This window comes from Protobothrops mucrosquamatus, unplaced genomic scaffold, assembly GCF_001527695.2.
Source record: "Protobothrops mucrosquamatus isolate PMUCROS unplaced genomic scaffold, P.Mucros_1.0 scaffold2271, whole genome shotgun sequence".
Lineage (NCBI taxonomy): Eukaryota > Metazoa > Chordata > Lepidosauria > Squamata > Viperidae > Protobothrops > Protobothrops mucrosquamatus.
Window position 1 is genome coordinate 474 of NW_015388360.1, and position 21,817 is coordinate 22,290.

Here is a 21,817-nt window from a genome sequence, read left to right on the forward strand (position 1 = left end):
GAATGTGAGTAGCATCTTGTTTTTAAATCCTGTTGACCCTGGCATTTATTTTTTACTTCAGTTTTAGCAATCTCGATCTTTGAAATAGGATATTTATTTATTGCTTTTGACCAGGATTTTGTGTAATGTTGAAAGAATTCCCGTTCTTGAAAATATTAATTCACATACACACACACTCACAGATGGGTTGGGATTAAATATCCAGAATTCCTCCCCTTCAATCTGTCTGGGTCATCTAGATTAGAGGCTATCATATCCTATTTAAATGTCACTGGTTTTGTTCTTACCACAGCTCTCCTTTTTAACAAAATCTTATAGAAAATGTAGTCCTGCTTTCTCCAACTTGATGTCTTCCACACATGTTGGATTTTAACTACCATAAGCCCCATAATATTGGCTGAGAATTATGGAAGAAAAAAAATCTAGCAGACATGGAAAGTACAGGATAGGAGAAGGCTGATTTAATTTTTTCTTTACGATGTTTTTGGTAATGTCAGGTGCTATAATCTCTACAAAATTGATGTATGCTGCATTCATTGCTTTAAGCAACAAAGGCAAATATTGTCACTCAAAGTGCTTCTCAGTTCAGTGATGATCTCATCTTTCTCAGAATGTATAGCATTCTGTTTTCTATTAGTTGTTCCTCTATTAAACCATTTGGCAGTTTTTGGATGATGCAGCTAAGAAAGAAAAAGCAGAAACAGTGAAGAGAATTTTAAAAATGCAAGATGAAGTTTGCAGGATTTATATAGAGATGGGAGTTGATGAAAAGTTGCTGTGTTCAGATCAGAACATATTAAGGCTTTCATAAAAGGAGTTTGTGATTACACATATACTAAAAAAAATCAGTCAGAGTTTAATTCTATCTCTGATAAAGTAGTGGGACTTGAAAAAATTAACTAGGAAAAACTGTCACAACCTCAAGGAGTGGTGCAACTTGCCAGCATTTGATGTAAAAAAAAATATGAAGCAGTGATTGTAAGAAGATGTAGTTAGAAGTTTTGAAGATTCCTGGTTTGAAATGTCCCTATCTCTTTGCAGGTCGTAATGAACCTCTAAAAAAGGATCGTCCCAAATGGAAGAGTGATTATCCAATGACGGATGGGCAACTAAGAAGCAAACGGGATGAATTTTGGGATACAGCCCCTGCCTTTGAGGGACGCAAAGAGATTTGGGATGCACTCAAGGCTGCCGCCTATGCTGTGGAGGCAAATGATCATGGGCTAGCACAAGCCATTATTGATGGTGCTGGAGTTACCTTGCCTCATGGTATGTCCCTCAGTGCAGAGCAGAAATGGTGTGCTAACTTGTTAGAAATTGAAGGATGTTGCTCCTCAAATCAACTCTTTTTCATTCTACTAAAAAAAAAACCCCATGCATTTACAACCATAATAGGTGTAAGGAGCAAATCCATGTTCTGTGGTTATAGGAATAAACAGGATTGGTTGTATCTTTGCTATAAGTTGTATAGTGAGAGGTCCAGCTCACAGCTCCTGCTTTGCGGGGTACCATAGAGTTCAATGCTGTCTCCACATCTACCTGAAACCACTAGATGAGATCATCTGCCATCACAGGATGAGGTATTGCCAGTATGCTGATGATAGCCAGTTAAATATCTCCATCCTACAGTGGATGTTCTTTTGTGGTTCCTGGAGGCTGTGTGGGCCTAGATCAGGGGTAGGCAACCTTGGCTCTTTTATGACTCGTGGACTTCAACTCCCAGAATTCCTGAACCAGCATAGCTCAGCTTGGAAACTCTCCCTTTCCCCTCAGTATGGCTGGCTCAGGAATTCTGAGAGTTGAAGTCCACGAGTCATAAAAGAGCCAAGGTTGCCTACCCCTGACCTAGATGGGGAATGACAGACTCCAGCTGAACCTGGTAAGCAGGAGTGGCTATGAGTGGGCCCCTCTGTATCCAGGACCCTTATCATCTTTGGTCCTGGAGAGGATTGCACTACCCTAAACAAACCTGGTGCATAGTCTGGGGATCCTTTAGGACTTACAGCTTCTGCTCCAAAAGCAGATGGCAGCCATGACTAGGAAGGCCATTGCTCAGTTTCGTGTTATATATCAGCTACACCCTTTACTGGATAGGGAGGCTCTCATGCCCTGACTATCTCCCATTTGGATTGTTGCAATGTGCTCTACATGGGGCAACCCTTGAAAAGTATCCAGAAGCTTTACCTGGTGCAGAATGAGCAATTGTGGGTGTCCACATGAGCAATTGTGGGTGTCCAAAGAAGGGTGCGTGTAATACCTTTGCTCTGAAAACTGCACTTGGCGCCAGTTTGCTTCTGGGCCCAATTCAAGGTGTTGGTTATGATCTATAAAGCCCTGCACAGTATGAGCCCAGGCTACTTATGGAACTGGTTTTGTTCCCTTACATCAGCTCATCCCACTCAGTCAGGCAGGGAAAGTTATGTCAGTTAAAGAACTTAGATGGGGTCCAGGAAGAGAGCCTTCTGTGCCATTGCCTGCACCCTGTGGAATATTCACCACCCAGAGGTGCGGCAGGCCCCCACCCTCCCAGCCTTCTGAAAAAGAATCAAAACATGGCTCTGTAGCCTCACATGGGAAGCCCAAAGAAGCATGCAGCCATGGGGCTTTCAGTACCTTGACTTTTAACAGTGTTTTATCATCCTTACCTATTTCTAATTTTTTTTAACTTTTATATGCTCTGCTTATATTTTAATACTTTGATGTACACTGTCTAGGTCTCTCTCTGAGGAAAATCAGCAGCAGTTCAAAAGTGTAAAAAATAAAATGATGATGAGAAACAGGCTTGCTGCTACAAAATCGCTATTTCCAAGAGTTTAGAGATATAGTGTTGCCATTACGGAAACGTGGGATGAAACCCACAAATGGAACACATAGCTAGAGGGATTTAAATTATTTAAAAGAAGCAGACCAAATAAAAGAGGAGGTGGAGTTGCTCTCTATATAAGAAATAACTACATCTCTACAGAAATAGAGCACAACAATGATGAAAACTGTCTTGAATGCATTTGGGTCAACATAAAAGGGGGGGGGAAATGACATTGCCATAGGTGTATACTAAAGGCCGCCCAACCAAACAGAGGAAATAGATGAACTTTTTGCTAGTCAGCTAACTAAGGTATGTAGGAAGCACATCACCATAGTAATGGGGGACTTTAATTACCCTGACATCAACTGGGAGACAAACCCTGCACCAAGTGGAAGATCAAACAGATTCCTGACAAACCTAGCAGACAACTTTGTCTCCCAAAAAGTAGAGAAGGGAACTAGGGGATTAACCATATTGGATCTAATCCTCACTAACAGAGATAAAATGATAGAAGGTGTTGAAGCCACAGGAACCTTGGGGGAAGTGATCATGCAATATTAGAATTCAACATTATGGAAGCACAAGTAATAGAACACAGTCAAACTAGAGTCTTGGACTTTAAGAGACCTAATTTCAATAAACTTAGAGAGAGCTTGGGTAGGATTCCATGGATGAGAATCCTCAAGAGGAAAACAACTCAAGAAGCTTGGGAAATTTTGAAAAGTGAGATAATAAAAGCCCAGTCTAGCACAATACCAACAAAGAAGAAAAATAACAGCTCTCAAAAGAAACCAGCATGGCTGCATAAAGAACTCTCTGATAAATTGAAAGATAAAAAGTACAAGTATAAAAAGTGGAAAGAGGGGCACATAATTAAGGCAGATTATCAGCAAATAGCCCCAGCCCGCAAAAATGAAGTGAGGAAAGCTAAGGCTCAAAATGAACTAAGGCTTGCGACCAAAGTCAAAAATAACAAAAAAAAAAAAGCTTCAGCGAACACCTAGAGGCAAATAAAGTCGTTACTAAAAGCCAACATGGCTTTGTCAAAAACAGATCATGTCAGACAAATCTTATTGCATTCTTTGACCAAGTGACAAAATTAGTGGATCAGAGGAATAGCTGTGGATATAATTTACTTGGACTTCAGTAAGGCGTTTGATAAAGTAGATCACAACCTACTACTTGATAAGATAGAAAAATGTGGGTTAGACAGCATCACCACCAGATGGATTCGTAGCTGGCTGACCGGCCGTACTCAGCGTGTGGTCCTCAATGGAATTGCATCTACATGGAGGGAAGTGTGTAGTGGGGTGCCCCAGGGCTCTGTTCTAGGCCCAGTGCTCTTCAACATCTTCATCAGTGATTTGGACAAGGGGATAGATGGGGAACTCATCAAATTTGCAGACGAAACCAAGCTGGCAGGAATAGCCAGCACTCCAGAAGATAGGTTTAAGATACAGGAGGATCTGGACAGACTTGAACATTGGGCACTATCTAACAAAATGAAATTCAATGGTGCAAAAAGTAAGGTTCTTCATTTAGGTAAGAAAAACCAAACATACAGGTATAGTATAGGTGGTTCCTTGCTCAATAGTAGTAACTGTGAGAGGGATGTTGGAGCCCTAGTGCAGGGCTTTTCAACTTTTCCACCCATTGTACCACTTTTAGGATATGGCAATATTCGAGTACCACCAGTCGCCTAGCAAGGTGTCAAAAACTTGATGACCCCCACAAAAAGGAAAAAGTGATAAAGTACAGATAGTCCTCGACTTACAACAGTTCACTTAGTGACTGTTCGAAGTTACAATGGTACTGAAAAAGTGCCCCCAAGCCACAGCCGAGCAAGACACCTGCCTGCCCACTTGGTGGTGCTTTTCCTCCTGTCCGAGGTTTTCATTGTTGTGAGCATTTCTGTTGAGGATTGGCAGCGGGGGTGGGGGGAGTGTTTGGTTTTTATTCCCCCCGTCTGCTGGGTGGTTGCAGCAGGTTTTGGTCACTTCACATGACCCTGGGACACTGTGACCGTCATAAATATGAATCAGTTGCCAAGTATCTGAATGTAAATCACAAGACCCTGGAGATGCTGCAACATTCCAGCTGATCGGCGCTTCTTCTGCGCTCAGCAGAAGCGCCAGGATCAGTGCTGCTTTCCAGCTGACTGGTGCTTCTTTAGGGCTCAGCAGAAGCACCAGGATCAGCGCCAAGCTCCAGCTGGAGCCTGGCGCTGATCCTGGCCCTTCCGCTGAGCCCTGACAGCCCTGCAGCTCCAGCCATCTCTCACTCAGGCTTGTGCGGTGTTGCCACCGGTTCAGCTCATTCCCCTCCCCCGCTACCACTTTTCTAGGATGGTCATGTACCACCTGCCAGGTGCCAATGTACCACAGGTAGTACCCGTACCACTGGTTGAAAAGCCCTGCCCTAGTGGACAATCACTTAAATATGAGCCAGCAGTGGCTGCAGCTGTCAAAAAAGCCAACACAATGCTAGGCTGCATTAACAGAGGGATAGAATCAAGATCACGTGAAGTATTAATACCACTTTACAATGCCTTGGTAAGGCCACTTGGAATACTGCATCCAGTTTTGGTCACCACGATGTAAAAAAGATGTTACGACTCTAGAAAGAGTACAGAGAAGAACAACAAAGATGATTAGGGGACTGGAGGCTAAAACATACAAGGAACGGTTGCTGGAATTGGGTATGTCTAGTTTAATGAAGAGAAGGACAAGGGGGGGACATGATAGCAGTATTCCAATATCTCAGGGGCTGCCATAAAGAAAAGGGAGTCAAGCTATTTTCCAAAGCGCCTGAAGGCAGGACATGAAGCAACAGACGGAAACTAATCAAGGAGAGAAGCAACCTAGAACTAAGGAGAAACTTCCTAACAGTTAGAACAATTAACCAGTGGAACAACCTGCCTCCAGAAGCGGTGAATGCTCCAACATTGGAAGTTTTTAAGAAGAGACTGGACAGCCATTTGTCTATAATGGTATAGGGTTTCCTGCCTGAGCAGGGGGTTGGACTAGATGACCTCCAAGGTCCCTTCCAACTTTATTATTATTATTATTGTTATTATTATTAGAGATATTTTGATTCTTTCATAATGCTCTGCACCACAATTACTTTTGATACAAGGATAATAGTTCACTGGTACTAGGACCTGAGTACATAAGTGCATTTTTATCTGTCACATCAGCTTTAACAGCAAAGACAAAAAACTGTAAGTCTCAGTCAATCTTCATTGGACAGTGGCTGCTAGACTGACTTCTGCAGAATGTTGGAGTGGCTTTTTTCATTTTTCCCCATTTCCTTTCACATGTAGAATTCCCAAGGATGTGTATATCTTGGGTGATGATGCAGATCTTTCAATCATAATGGAGACATTTCATCAATGGTCCATGAGGCTGATCTTTCAATTTTTGTACTTGCTTCTAAACCAAGAGGTGATCTTTCAAACTAGAGATTTGTCAACCTCATATATACCATAGGATAGCAACTTTAAATGAAAGTGGATTTTGTGTCCAGGAATGGCTTGTGGGTTGCACATCTAGTTTCAAGACCAAAAGGAGATTCTAGGACTTTGTGATAAAACTGGAGCATACTATAGAACTGGAAGTCCGGCAATGGAGTCCATAGCATCATGGTATCAGGAAGTTCTGGATAGGAAAACTGAAAGCTTACACTTGAAAGTTTTAGTTTAGAATTAAAATGATCTCAAAATAATTTTTTTATTTCTTTTTCCTTAAGCTTCTCACGCCCTCTAATGGTGTTTTCATTCCTCTACAGGCTCACTTACTGAGTGCTATGATGAATTGGGTAACCGATACCAACTTCCTGTATATTGCCTGGCACCACCTATTAACTTGATTATGGAGTGGAGTGAAGAGGAGGGTGCAGAACCTCCAGAGCCAGCACCCAATACCCGCCGTGAATTCCCACTGAAAGTGCGCCTCTCATCTGGCAAGGATCTACGTCTGAATGCCAGCATGACAGACACAATTGGACAACTTAAGAAGCAACTCTATGCCCAGGAAGGACTGCAGCCTGCATGGCAACGTTGGTTTTTTTCTGGCAAGTTGCTGACAGATAGGACCCGCTTGCAGGAGACTAAAATCCAGAAAGACTTTGTAATTCAAGTAATTGTCAATCAGCCCTCTGCACCAAGGAACTGAGCTAGAGATAGTTGGTGTGACCCCCAGTTTGTCTCAGAGACTGAGCGAAAACCTGTATGAGCAGGTGTCTGTTCTATGCATCTAGAGAAGCAGATAGTGCACTTAAAAGCAGACTGGCAGAGCCAAATCCAAAGCCTTTAAAAAGCTGCACATGCTGTCTCGCTGCAGAGCACAGTCGGCAAGCTAGGCAGTAGTACAGATGTGCAATGTTCAAAGCGGTTTCTGTTTCTCCCAATGGTTTACTTTTCATGTCTATCTGGGCTAGATTTTTATTTTCCCCAAACTCCAAAGAACTAGTTTCCTCACCCATTTCTGGGCTCGGCTGGCACCGAAAGAATGCCTCCTTCCTTTCCCTTCAACTATAGTCCAGTTGGAACTGCCCACATTGGGACTGTAAGCCTGAAATGATGGGTTGTGGGTCTAGTCCTTTTCAAGGACTCGGTGGAGCTCCCATTTGAGTACTGAAAAGCTTTTAGAGAAAGCATGAGACCAAAGTGTCTCTCACATGAGAGACTACTGCCTCTGGCTCAAAATAAATAAACCAATGGCCAGGGCTAATTCTTCCATATCTAGGCTGTTGCTTATACTGAGGTTGGCATCAAGAATGGCTGTACAACAAGTCAGCTCGTCCTAGGTCTACGGACAAGCCCTCATCCAGATAAGGTGTGGTAATGTGGAGAATGGATCGTGTATATGGGTCCTAGTGTAATTTATCAATAAAATCTTTTTCCAACTATCCATGTGCCTGTTTCAGTGAGGATTTAATTACATTCTTTCATGTCAGCGATTACAGCGATTACCTTGCCAGAAAGAAATTGTCAGCATGATGGATTAACCTTTGTAATCGTAATGCGCTGCCCAAAGAAATGAAATGATAGTCTGCATGAGACAAACAGATAGGAATGTGAAATTACAGAAAAATATGGCTATATTATATGTTAGTGATGGCGAACCTTTTAGAGACCGAGTGCCCAAACTGCAGCCCCAAACCCACTTATGCATCGTCGGGTGCCGGGTGGGTGTGGCCCATTGGTTGGGCATGGCACATTGGATGGGTGTGGCTGTGGTGGTAACAGCAGACTGGGTGGGACTAAAAGTTCAATCAATCAATTCCAACTTTGCAAGATTTTTTTTTCCCCGCGAGAAGTTGAAATTGACTGATTGATTGAACCTTTTTTTTTTTTTGCACATGGTGGAGGCCTAAAGTGAAAAGGTTTTATAAAACCCAGCTGAAGGCCTAGGACTGGGGCGACGGCGTGCGTGCCCACAGAGAGGGCTCCGAGTGCCGCCTCTGGCACCCGTGCCATAGGTTCACCACCACTGTTATATGTGATTGGAGTGCTGAGCTATAGAAAACCAGGTTTAAATTCTCAGTCATGAACTTCATGCGAATGATTTACTTTCAGCCCATCTTACTCATTATTGCAATGATACACTGTGTAGAGATGGCAGAAAACCATGTAAGCTGCTTTGAGTATATAGGGGAAGCCTGGGATACACATGTAGTAAAATAGAGGTATATGTCTAGATGTGATAAGAATCCAGGGTCAGAAAAATATGTATAGGAGCAATCTCCACTTGGGAAAAGGGCTACTTATATATTCTGCCATCTTCCTCCAAGCTTTTGTTCCCTTTCAGCCAGACTTGCTTCCATTTGCAAGGGCAAATCAGGTTAGAAAAAATTATATATGCCAACCTCACAATGGTTCTGTGAAGAAAAGAGGTTGAAACCCAATGTTTAAATGCTAATATCTATTTTGAGCCTCAGATGCAAGTTTTGCAATATATATGTACTTAATGTAGAAGTCCTAGTCACCAGAGAAATGCAAAATTGGAACGTTATTTAAGAATATAGTGAGAACAAAGTACACCAATCTTTTTCTTTTTAACTTAATAATGTATGATAATGCTCATCTTGTACAGTATACATATTTAAATTGCTCATCTGCTAAGTACAAATAAGGGAGGATAACAAAGTGTGTGTCATGGTTCCGATAGATGAGACCAGTAAAAGAGAACTCCAAGGCAAAAAGTTTTCTTAAATAAATAAATAAATAAATTTGGCTACATAGTATCAGCATGATCAAAAGTGAAACCAAGACTGAAGTTCCCTCCCAAAGGTTACAATGTTACAAAATTGAACTTCCCACTCCAGTAATATGTCATAAATCACATTCCCCAATTAACTACTTGAGCGAGCGGGCTTTCTAACAGAAGCTTCTGCCTGCCAAAATGCAATCAGCAATGACCTTGGTTCCCATAGAACAATTTATTGTTTTGACTAAGCTAAAAAAAATACTCATTCCCCCTCCCAATTCTGTGGCAACCGAAAACGAAGGGAAAATGGCTTCAGCCAAATTCATTTGCAGTGCTGATAGTCGGATCCCCTAAAAGAAAAGAGAAATCCTGTAACTGTAGAAGAGTTAAAATTAGGAATCTCCTCGAGGCTTATTAGGCATTTATATGATGCTACCTAGCATTCTTAATATGGCAATTTTATATAAACCTATACTTGCTGGACCCTAGAACCTCACATCAGTTGTTAATATTTGGATGTGCCAACTTGTATAGACGCAGTACACTTTTGCAAAACTTGTGGCCATGAACTGTAATCAATATATTTAGTAGCAGAGTTACTTTGCCTCTGGTTCATATAGCTTTGAAAATTACATTTTCAAAACTTAAACATTTTTTTAAAATACCTAGAATGCAAGATTACAAGTTATAAAGAACTTCAGGGATAATAAGTTAACTCTGAACTGAAAGAGTTACCAGATGTTTAATTTACTTATAAAAATACATATGCAATATATGATCTTGTTTTTATTGTGCAGATAGATATTAGGAAATATAGACTGATTGTGATTAAAATCATTCATCTCAGGAAACTGGGATAGTAGGAAAAAGGATGTTAAGCAGATTCAAGCCACATTATAAAACGGGCCAAAATATGTTTGGTCAATCAGTCTATTCCCTCCCTTAGTAGCTCATTCTGTATCCCTAGGTAAGCAAACTTCTATTGTTGGAAAGAAAGTCGCCCAAATAAATTCTGAGTGATTATTAGCAAAAAGGATTCCCATTTTGTGCATGCAGGAACATCCCATTAGTTGAGCAATATTGCTGTCATACTTTAAAGGGGGGAGGGGCACAGAGACTGTGTCCACTATAAATAGTTTTCAGCTCAACTCTTCCTAATGTCATCTCATCTGCCCCCAGTTCACCCATTATTATTCATAGTACTCCATGCTCACTATTCCAGGCTTTGTGACTAAGTTAGATGCCTGGCAGGTTAGCAAATCTTTCTGGCAGACCCTTTGAGCTGGTATGTAATATGTAGCGCTTTCCCTTAGCAGGTAGCATTTTAAAATAAATAGGGAGCTTCCTAATTTGGTATTCATATGTGTTGGATTATAAATCTACTGTTCTCAACCAGTGTACTCAGGCTATGTAACTCAACACATCTGGAGGATGCCAAGTTGGGGATCACTTCTATGATTATATATTAGATTATTGTACCAAGAATTATAATGATTCATAAGTAGTTATGGAGAATTCTGTCCAGCCATAGAGCTATAAACTCTACCCACAATCTAACCAAGGAAGCCCAACCATCTATATGGGACTAACTAAAGGAATTCTGCCAAAATCCCATCCCCCTCTGCAGTTCACTTCCTGATTCTGTGTTCACTTCCTGATTAGCCAGATATGTGTGACTATTAAAGGATCACTAGAAATACGATTTGTGAAAAGGAAGAGAGTTTGACAGACTGAGCTCATGACAAAGGCACCTGGGGGCAGGACATACATCTTAATATCAGTGACTGCGAGAGGAGATGTCAGAGAATACTTACTGTACGGTATAAAAGATAGGGTAGTTGAGTCAGGACCTGAGGAATAGGCGAGAAGATTCACATTTCCAGGACAAACAAAGATGGATATGGACCACAAGATAAAAAGGGCAACGGAGCTGATTGAAGAGAAGCTGAAACTGGAAGAAGAACAGCAGCAAGTGAGTATCTAAAGCCAAATAAGGCTGGTTATTTGGGACCCAGGCAGTAAATGTAGATGTAGAAGATAGGACCTGGAAGGTTACTGAATCCTATGTATGGAAGTTGTTGGCACAAGTCAGGCAAAATATTATTGGCAGCCAAAGCTTTATCAGAGAATTTTGTGAATTGGTTCAGGTTTTAAGGGGAAACCGTCTTTTGGCCTCGAGTTTTAATGTTATGGTTAAAAGAAACTGAAGAGGGGGACCACTATTTTAACTTTTATGGCAAGCATGAAATATATTGTTGCTTTATCAGACTGTAGCATACCAAGGTCTCCCAAGAAAACTCTAGGTATTAAGAGAGAAAGCCTCATTTTCTTACTCCATCTGAATATCTTGGTGGTGAAAATTAGGTTTCGAGATAACTATCGGGGTATCCTGGGAGCAGCAAGAGATTATTGTTTGCTTTTTATATTTTTCTTAATTGATATTACTTTTGGGCTTTGAAAACATTAATAAAATTACTTAGAAGAAAAAGAATTTGGATAAATCTAATAAAGCTCTCAAAAGCAGAATGCATCATAAATTAGAATAAGAAAATAAAAAGCAGAGAGCGGATGCCTCGGACTTGAACACTTTCTCCATTTTTTTTAACCCAGAAAAAACACTCCTCTGTAATGCCACCCGAAGTGGTCCGGTTGAATATCCCACATCTGGAGAAGGAGAAAAAACAGGGACCTCTTAACAAGGATATTGCAAGTCTTAAGGTGAGTGGGAAGTTTAGATCCTATTTCACTATTCTACCAACAAAACCCACACCCAGAACATATTTCATTGGCTAAAACATACTCGTTTATTAGTCACTAGCTTTCTACCACTCCAGGAGGCATTGGAAATGAGCAAACCACTGTGATGTAATTGTCAGAGTAGATCTGAATGTGAAATGGGGAAAGAAATGTAGATTCAAATTGTGATCACTTCATACAATCATCTTGATTGATTACAAGTTTTTATCAACTGATACATATTTTTATGTTGGCAAAAAAGCACGTAAAGGTCACATTCAGCATGCTAATTATTGTCCAATCTATATTGATCAGTGTTGATACAAAGATTTTAATGGACGTGTCAGCAAATAGATTACAGCCAGTGATATCATTTGTTAAGAATGATCATGCAGAGTTTATAAAAACTAGGCAAGCAATAGACAGCATTAGGTCATAGATCTAATACGCTTGAATAAAAATAAAGATGCAATTTGTAATTTTATCATTTGATGTTGAAAATGCCTGTGACAAAATATATAAATAGGACATGTTTGCTGTACTAAATAGATTTGGATTTCCTTTGGAATTCATAAAGTAGAATATATGAATTGTCCACAACTGTTTTTGCCTACTTTTTCCCTACTTAGAGGAACTAGACAAGGATGTCCATTTTCATCCTTGCTTTTTTAATATCTGCGTGGAACCCTTGGATTTTGCTATTAGACAACTTAAGGAGATCCAAGGAGTAGTACATAACTCAGTTGAACACAAATTGGTTTTATTTGCAAATGAAATTATTTTGTTTATTTCTAAACTACATGCTACTATTCCAGAGTTGATGCACGTATGGATGCCTTTAGTAAAACAGCAGAATACTCCATTTGATTACCCATTTAGTTAAGGAATATTAATTCTACATTTGTGCTGAATTCATTAAATATCCAGGTATGTCTACACCAAAGGATATAATTAGTAACATATAAATAACAATCTATAGAGAGGTTTCTTGAGATAGATGGGAGTCATAAGTCCTTACACTTTGGGGAAAGGTGAATGCTCTCAAAATGAATATTGTTCCCAAATTAATTTATATTCTAAGAAGAATTCCAGTTCATATTTCTGGAAAATATTTTCAGAAAATATTTTTTTTCTTTGGAAAATTACTATGGAGTTGTTCGATTCCAAGAATATCTTCACAGAAAATGCAATTACCAATTAATAAGAGAGGAATTGGTTTTCTGAATCTGGAATTATATCATCATGCTTGCCTATTGTCAGATATTAAGTACTGAAAGCCAATATATAGTGTTAATTTTCTTACTTGGACAACTTATATGTTAAATATACTAAAACTCTAGTAAACCTGGAAACAATTAGTTAAAAATGGAATGGAATGTTTAATCAAGAAAGATTTGTTCCTTTTTCCCATGCTATATTGGGAAACCCAACTTTAAAAATTAAGAAAATGATGATGATATGGAAAAATTGAATGGAAGTAGTGATAATTGACTTTGGATCAACTGATAGATGAACAAAGATGAATTTTTAACATACTCTGTGTTAAGAGACAAGTATCCTGTACTAGGTATAACTCAATCGCAATATTTATAGTTACCACACTTGTTAACAAGATTGGATCAGCAGCATTTTCAGCTTCTGAAACCCCTAGTTTATAGTATAGTTTATATACTAGACTCTAGTATAACTTGTTAAATCCTTTAAAACTAAAAAATCTATTGTTATTTTTAAAACAAATATCATAGAAACTATCAATTTGCTATGCAGATGCTAAGAAATTAGAGGAATAAAGAATTAAAGGTTGCTCTATTTATGTATTTATTTATTTTTATTTGTTATATTTAAGAGCCACCCATTTCCCTCACTAAGGGACTCTGGGCAGTCTACAATAAAATATTAAAAGCATAAAAACAGTATATAAAAATTTAAAAAGGCAAGAATTGTTAAAATTAATTAAAAAGCAAGAGGAGGGCTCCAGGGCACTAACCAGCCCCATACTTCCATACTTCTCGGTGCGTCCCAAGCAAGGGGGCAGAGCCATGCTTTTATGCCTTTCCTGAAGGCCAGGAGAATGGCGGCCCACCTCATCTCTGGGGGAGTGTTCCACGGTGGGGGGGAGGGGGCGGTAATGACAAGAAGGCTCTCTTCCTGGACCCTACCAGTTGGAATTCTTTGGTTGACAGGATCCGCAACATACCTTTCCTGCCCGACTGGGAAGGAAAGGCTGATGTGACAGGCCAAAGATTGTTCCGTGATATTACTTAGAAAATTAGACAACTAATAGGTCCTAGACAATTTTTGGAAATCATAAGGGTTTTTGTATATGTTTCTCTTCCTATAGGGACAAGAAAAGGTGCGGAAGAGTTCTGTGGACCTAAGAAAGGAGATCCTTGAATTTGGTGGCACCGAATACCTCTTCAAACTACAGAAAAAAGCAAAAAAGGAGGAGAAGAAACCAGAGCCTGAACCAGAGGAAATTGTAGGAAAAAAGAAAAAGAAAATAACTGGGAAAAAAGAGAAAGGGAGAAAGATCAAGCAGATCTTGGGAAACAGAGCAAAATGGCAGAGAACAATCTTCTACAAACTGGCTGTTGAGAGAGAGAGAAGGAGAATTATCAAATTTATTTGCCACCCATCTCGGGGTTTGAGGCGCTACATAGATATGAACTTTAACTCCCAGAATTCCAGACCCAACATGACTATTATTGAGGATTTAAAAATAAAAGTCCATTAGTATTTTCCAAGAGCTAGTTTGGGGTAGTGGTTAAAGCATCAGGCTAGAATCTAGGAGAGTGAGGTTTTTTTTAATCCAGTGCACAATATCTTGGTGGGGTTCATATTTACTTTTTCCTATAAAATACTTTTCATATAACTTTTTATATAAAAGTTAAAATATTGTCATCCTTTTTTTAAAAAATGCTTACAGACTGGGCCTGTGGCAGTGGAGGATTTTTTGAAAGCCGCCGTGCAGGGCCGGATACAAGTTGTGGAGAAGTTCCTGGTAGATGGAGGCTCCCCAGACAGCTGTGATGAAGTAAGACCATGCAGGTGTATTTTTCTTGGGACTATTTTTCACTTTCCATAAAGATATATATTCAAATGTTTGTTGATTGAGTAGGATAATGTTAAGTTCAATGCCTGACTTAGGGTGTGCTTTGCTGCTTCTGTTACTGCAAGTAAAATCCAATGTGTAAACCCTTCATTGAGGGGATTTTTTTGGGACATAATCTGTTTTTAAATTTTAAATCCAACAGGAGAAAAGGCTTTTGTTCATTAATAAAAGTAATGTTAAAATTGGAATAAGTTGCTCCAAATTTGTTATTTTCTTTCTATATCCAAAACATATCCATAAAAGACAGGCGCAGATGAGTTGCTTGTAGACTGCTTCTGGATTTAAAGTCTTTGATTTCAAGTACAGGTAGTCCTTGACTTATGACCACAATTGAACCCCAAATTTCTGTTGCTAAGCAAGACAGTTAAGGGAATGTTGCCCCATTTTGTTGCCACAGTTGTGAAGTGAATCACTGCAGTTGTTAAATTAGTAACATAGTTGTTAAGTGAATCTAGCTTCCCCATTGACTTTGCTTGTCAGAAAGTTGCAAAAAGTGATCATATGATTCTGGAACACTGCAACTGTCATAAGTATGAATCAGTTGCCAACTGTCTAAATTTTGATTATCTGGGCATGAGGATGCTGCAATGGCCCTAAGTGTGAAAAATGATCCTAAGTCACTTTTTTCAGCCATTGTAACTTCAAATGGTCACTAAATGAACTGTTATAAGTTGAGGACTACCTGTATGCTTGTTCATGTCCACCTCAAGAGTAAAAATGTTTGGAAAACAGAAACGTAAAATAGAAATAGAGCACTGATGGTTTTACTTAATTTCGGTAATTAAATGTCTGCAAGAAAACAAGCAAGCTCAGAGAGCACCAAGGACTCCTCATTTCAATCTTGAGCTACAAATATTCTCCTTTATTAATAGAAACATCATTTCAATAGCACATCTGCTCTTTTCAATACATTCCTATAAAAATATGGGGGGGGGGAGAAATTTGGTTTAAAACAGCATATGGAGGAGTCATGCATATTGATTTGTTATGAGCAGCTATGGGAAATCTGGTATTGGCAAAGATTTTTAAAAAGCAAGGAGCCCATGAATGTTGAAAATCATATTTTGGACATGGCCTTTTCTCTTTTTATCCAGCCATTTACAGAAGACTAATGCTGTCCCTCACTTAGTTCCACAGGACAGCTTTGCATCGTGCCTCCCTGGAAGGGTACACAGAAATTGTAGAGAAGGTTTTGGACCGAGGTGCCACTATTGACTTCAGAGATCGCGTAAGATACTTCTCTGTGTCTGCTGAGATTGCCACCCTTTCTCTGCATGGGCTATTTATGCATTATTGCCACCAAATTCCTCTAAAGCACAGTGGAAATATATATGGAGTATTCTGAGTACAAAATTGTGCGCAGATCTATGTTTTTCTTGGGTTGAGAGTTATAATTATATGGCATCAAAAAGAGGACCCCAAAGAATACTGGAAACGACCTTGGAAGGAGACTGGAACAGTTGTTTCCTGACAACTCATGGTTTTTGTTGACAGTTGGATTGCACAGCTTTGCACTGGGCCTGTCGTGGTGGACACCTGGCTGTTGTGAAGCTCTTGCAGGAAAAAGGGGCTAATCTAAAGTTGAAGGACAAGGTGAGTTGAGAGGTGGAAACTTGCTTCAAGGAAAGAGGTCAGTGTCACATGGGAAATTTGAAAAAAAGATTTAAGGAAATAGGAAGATTCTAATGTTAAGGCAGAATACACAACTTGTAGTTCTCTCAAAGCTTTAGGTGATTCAGTAGATTGTCTCCCAAACCCAACTATAATATTTCATGTGACAAAGGAAGAAATTTATCAAATACATGATTGCGATTAATGAAATTAAATTAATTCGGTCTAGAATGCCTATTTTTTGGAGTGTGAATCCAAGTACATTAATCACAAGTGAAGATACAAACCTTCATCTCCCCACTTTCAAGATTCAGGAATATAACTAGGCTTTCTAGAAGAACTGAAAAATAAGGTTTTCTGAATCTACTATTAGTATTTTATTTGGGGTGTACTTACATTTAAACCTCTAGTATTATTGTTGGCTATACAGTCAGCCAGATGTTAGATTTGGCATTTTTATCTACCTATTGAGTCCTTCCCAAGGACCTGGGATAAACAGATATTCTTATCTGATGATATCAAAAGAACTTTTGGAGGATGTAAGCTATTCCAAGTGCCTTTTGACTGATGGAGATTTTGTTAATGTCAATGAAATTCAAGTGGTGTACAGATGCCCAAGGTGCCTATTACTATTGATACTAGCTTTGCTTTCTTTTGCAAAAAGTTCTACTTTTATTAGCAGGTCCTTGTATTTTGTGATTTTCTCCAGATCTTTCTCTTCTAATTCTGCTGTCTGCAAGTTCTGCCACATCCACTATGAACATTTTTTTGTCTTTCTTATTGACAATTGTTAAGTCTGGGTGTTACGTTGCAGGTGCTTGTCTGTTTGAATTCTAAAGTCCCAGAGCACTTCATTACTATTAGATTTCTATACTGCCTTTTTAAAATATAGAAATAACTCAAAGTGGTGAACATAGCTAATACTCCTCCTTCCTTGTCCCCCCCACCGACAGTAACCCTTTGAGTTGGGTTGGGCTAAGAGAGAGCAACTGACCCAAAGTCACTCAGCTAGTTTTCATATCTAAGAGAGGCCTAGAACTCACAATCTCCTAGATTCTAAGCCAGCATCTTAAATATAAGGCCTGCCTTCTCCCACCCTCATTGCAGTAGGTTGGGTTGAGAGAATGACTGGCCCAGCTGATTTCCATAGCTGGAAAAAAAAAGTCAGACCTGAGTCTCCCTGTTTTTAGTCTCAACATTTCACTATGACACCAAATAGACTCATTTTAATTAACTACCTTTAATTCAAGAAAAAAATAGCTAACAAGGAATCATATTTATCCTTTTCTACTTTTGCTTTTTGTTCTTTACATTTCTTCATTGTCTGTTTGAACTCAGCTTCTCAGTACGCCTTTACATGTGGCCACTCGCACTGGTGTAGCAGATGTTGTGGAACATCTGATAAACAATGGCGTGGATGTCAATTCTCGTGACCGTGTAAGAAATACCTTTTTTTCTGACTGCTTGTCTATTTAACATGTAACTTGCACCTTAATCCACTTTTTAATGTAAATGACCACAATTATACACGCGCAGAGGCTTTTGTAAGAATCATACTACCCAGATTTCCTTGTAGTACAGGTGAGACATAAATGTAATATGAAGTTCATGCAAATATTTGCACTCAAAGTCACAAATGAAACAAAATGAAAACTAAGCTTGAGAAAGATGTGCTATGGTTTTATGATTTAAACATCTTCCTTTTGAAGTTTAATGTCAAATTCTCAATCTTCTTTTTTCTTTTCAAGATAGCCAAGCAATTCTCTATTGTAACAGTTTCATATCATCTTAGATATTTCAGCCTACAAAGTACAAAATGAAATAATAATAATAATAATAATAATAATAATAATAATAATAATAATAATAATAATAATAGTAAAATTGGAAGGGACCTTGGAGGTCATCTAGTCCAACCCCCTGCTCAGGCAGGTAACCCTATACCATTTCGGACAAATGGCTGTCCAGTCTCTTCTTAAAAACTTCCAGTGTTGGAGCATTCACCGCTTCTGGAGGCAGGTTGTTCTGGAGGCAGGTTGTTACTCTATTTCTACTTTCAGATTCCTAGTGCTTATATTTTCTACCTATAATAATGGCAAACCTGCATTCTTATCTATGACAGACAGACATTATTCAGCTGACCTGATTTTTAACTTTTTAGTATTTGCCCATTTCTTGCTATAGATGACTCAGGAAGCCATATTCAGTGGATCCAGGCTAATTTTAATGCATGTTTTTTTTAATCTATTTATTTGGCTGCTATTTCTCCTGTTTTGGTACTATAAGCAAATTCTTGTTGACTACCAATCTTACATATAGATTTAATTCTCACATAACACTGTCATTGTGCAGTTTGTTTGTTTTTGATAACATAATTTATGAATTTTCCTATAGTTGACTAGCATTATCTATGAACAAGTCATTAGAGTTATTGAACAAACTGGTTAAAAATATTAGCATTATATGTGAATTTACACAGTGTGGTATTGTCATCTCTCTACTGCAGGAGGGAGACAGTGCCCTGCATGATGCTGTACGCCTCAATCGCTACAAGATAATTAAGATGTTGATTTTGCATGGGGCAGATATGTTGGCCAAAAATCTGGTAAGTTTTGACCCATTGTGCATATACCCTGGGTTATGTAACTTACATTTGCAAATAAATCAGTAGCAACAAAAATAACAGCAAAAGAAATGTGGTTTCTTTTTTAGATGCTGTCCAGTAGTATTCAATAAATCAGCAAATGCATAGCCATATTTTGAAGAAATGGAACATTATCATGTCAGTTTAGAGTTTGTCAAATGTCTTTATCTCTATTTCTCCAATACAGGCTGGCAAAACTCCTGCAGATCTGGTGCAGTTATGGCAGGCAGATACACGGGAAGTGCTGGAAAAGAAAGAGCCAAACACAACAGAAATGCCAACATGAGATGTAGTTGGATGAACAAAGCAGACACTCACAATTCAAAGCAAGAATAGTTTGAGATTAAATAAATGTGGTCACAAAACCCCAATAAAGATGCAATCAAAACAAAACAAAGCCAGAAAAACAGTGGAAAAACAGCTATTCTAATGTTCTGTTTAGTCAACCATAATGCTACTTTATCTTTGGCAGTTGCATGATGAGATTACATTCAATAGCTGAGAATTTTCCATTTTTTTCAAACAGGCATTGTGAAATTTCTGCTTGTCACACAGTTGTTAAAGGTCTGATAAACAACTGCAATTCTGATATCCACTGAGTCAAATTGCACTAAGCTATTAATAATTCCCACAAGTTTCCAACAGCTGCATGATAACAAACTAGTTGGATATGACACAGTTCAAATGTGATTGCTCTGGGACTGCTTGCAGGTGCAATAACCATGTGCATCTTTTCCTATAACTGGCCAAGTAGTGAATGGCAGAAGAGACTCACAGCTTGAGAAGCAACAGCCTTTCTGAGTGCAGAGCAATCTGCTTTCAAGCTTCCAGAAAAAAATAAAAGACCAGCAATTCAATGGCTACAGGAAAAACCATTCTATAAAGGAAATGTAAAAACTTTCTCCACAGCTTTTGCTTTTGCAAGCAGAATGTAAAGGAGACTTTAAACTGGGCCTTAACACTGTTTGAATAGATACCTTTTTACCAGGGAACTGAATTTTTTTTTATAAAAAAAGCACTAAACATATTACAAATGTCAACAGAACTCACCTATAATTACTATTAAATAATTGAAACAAATTAAAACCATGTACAAAGAGATTACAAAAGCAAAATTGTTTAAGGGGGTAGTGGAACATCATCACCAATTAAAAAAATGTAAGAGTAGAAACATAGAAAAGCAAGTAAAAATAATGACAAAAGATCACCATTACATACAAACTCATAATAACATAGAATAGGTAGTTGCATGATTCTTGCATTAAAAGAAAGATTAACAAGAAAAGTGAACAATCCCTCCTTTACAAGAGCCGTGGTGGCGCAGTGGTTAGAGTGCAGTACTACTGCCTGCCAGCTGCCAGCAGTTTGACAGTTCTATTTTCACCGGTTCAAGGTTGACTCAGCCTTCCTTCCGAGGTCGATAGAATGAGGACCCAGACTGTTGGGGGTAACAATCTGACTCTATAAACTGCTTAGAGAGGGCTGTAAAGCACTGTGAAGAGGTATATAAGCCTAAGTGCTATTGCTTTTGCTACTGGTATTTACATATCAATTTTAAAAATGCAAGGAGTGTAAGAAGAAAATGCAATATGTTATGAGGGTAACAGTTGCAAAGTTGCACAAACAGACACAATATACTGAGTATGAGAACTCGGTACAAATTGTGTTATTTCTATGGTCAAAAATAGTATCAGTGCTGATTACAACAAGGCTACAAATCATGTAAAAACACAATACTCCACTCTATAGTCAATTTAGACACAAAACTAAAGTTGAAAAGACACAAACATGTGTTGTCTTTTTGTTTATCTTCTAAGTTTAAAACAGTACAAAAGAAAAATGTAACTTTGATCTAGCCATCTGTTAAAACTATCTACCAATCACAGCAATGCACGCACTAAATATTAATTTGATTAATTCATGTCCAAAGCATACATTTCAGAGAACTGCAAAGTCTGACAACCTGGAGAACCTATCACATTCTAGAGTGTGAACCTAAGCATCAGTTGGGTGGCTGCCATGACCTTGTCTGCTGGCCTTACTTTCCAAGTTGCATATTCACTTAAGAACAATTCACTTGAGGACATAGGACAACCTTTGTTTCTTTGGCAGAAACGTCATTTCCAATATTGCATAAGATGCATTCCGGGTGAACAGGGCAGCCAAGGCTAAATTGGTTTAACAAATGGAGATCAGATATGTTGGCAAAATAACAAGAGTTATTATTTTGTGCCCATTAAAAGCACTAACACCCTTCAGCAGAGAAGTAAAAGAAGCATGTGAACAAGGCACATTAAACTGAATAAAGAAAATGCAAACTCTGCCATGTTGCCACTCTCTAGTCAGCACAACTCTGATGGAATTTTTCTATGGATAATTGCATTGCCTAAACCTAAATGGTATCATGGTAAGGAGGGAAAGTACTTCTGAAACATTGGTACAGCTAAGATACACTTAAGCAGGTCTCTTTGAAGGGCTAGGGGCATGCTGAAGACATATCATGAAATGCCCCCCAAAGATGTTGCCAGGGCATGTTTGTGTCATGATTAGGTGAAAATGGGGAAAAGCCTATAATTCCCAAGAGTAACCTCAAAGTTTATAAAATCTGTTAGGGTTTGTCACTGCTTACCTGGGGGGAAGGACGAGGATTTGAATAACTGAATGGATCTGAAACAGCCAACAGATGCCAGTGCTGTTTA

At 38.8% G+C, this 21,817-nt stretch overlaps 2 protein-coding genes across 2 annotated transcripts; both read left to right on the forward strand.

Moving 5' to 3' along the window:
- The first annotated feature begins 1,043 nt into the window (after positions 1–1,043).
- Positions 1,044–7,702, forward strand: UBTD1 (ubiquitin domain containing 1). The gene is made up of 2 exons (XM_015824519.1): positions 1,044–1,269; positions 6,593–7,702. Exons 1-2 carry the CDS (start codon positions 1,095–1,097, stop codon positions 6,976–6,978), a joined length of 561 nt encoding a protein of 186 aa, XP_015680005.1. The 5' UTR covers positions 1,044–1,094; the 3' UTR covers positions 6,979–7,702.
- Positions 7,703–10,685: 2,983 nt separating this feature from the next.
- ANKRD2 (ankyrin repeat domain 2) lies at positions 10,686–19,496 on the forward strand. The gene is made up of 10 exons (XM_029285793.1): positions 10,686–10,987; positions 11,290–11,298; positions 11,626–11,733; positions 14,093–14,230; positions 14,678–14,785; positions 15,993–16,091; positions 16,358–16,456; positions 17,813–17,911; positions 18,981–19,079; positions 19,306–19,496. The coding sequence occupies exons 1-10, from the start codon at positions 10,910–10,912 to the stop codon at positions 19,402–19,404; spliced, it is 936 nt and encodes a 311-aa protein (XP_029141626.1). The 5' UTR covers positions 10,686–10,909; the 3' UTR covers positions 19,405–19,496.
- The last annotated feature ends 2,321 nt before the right edge of the window (positions 19,497–21,817 follow it).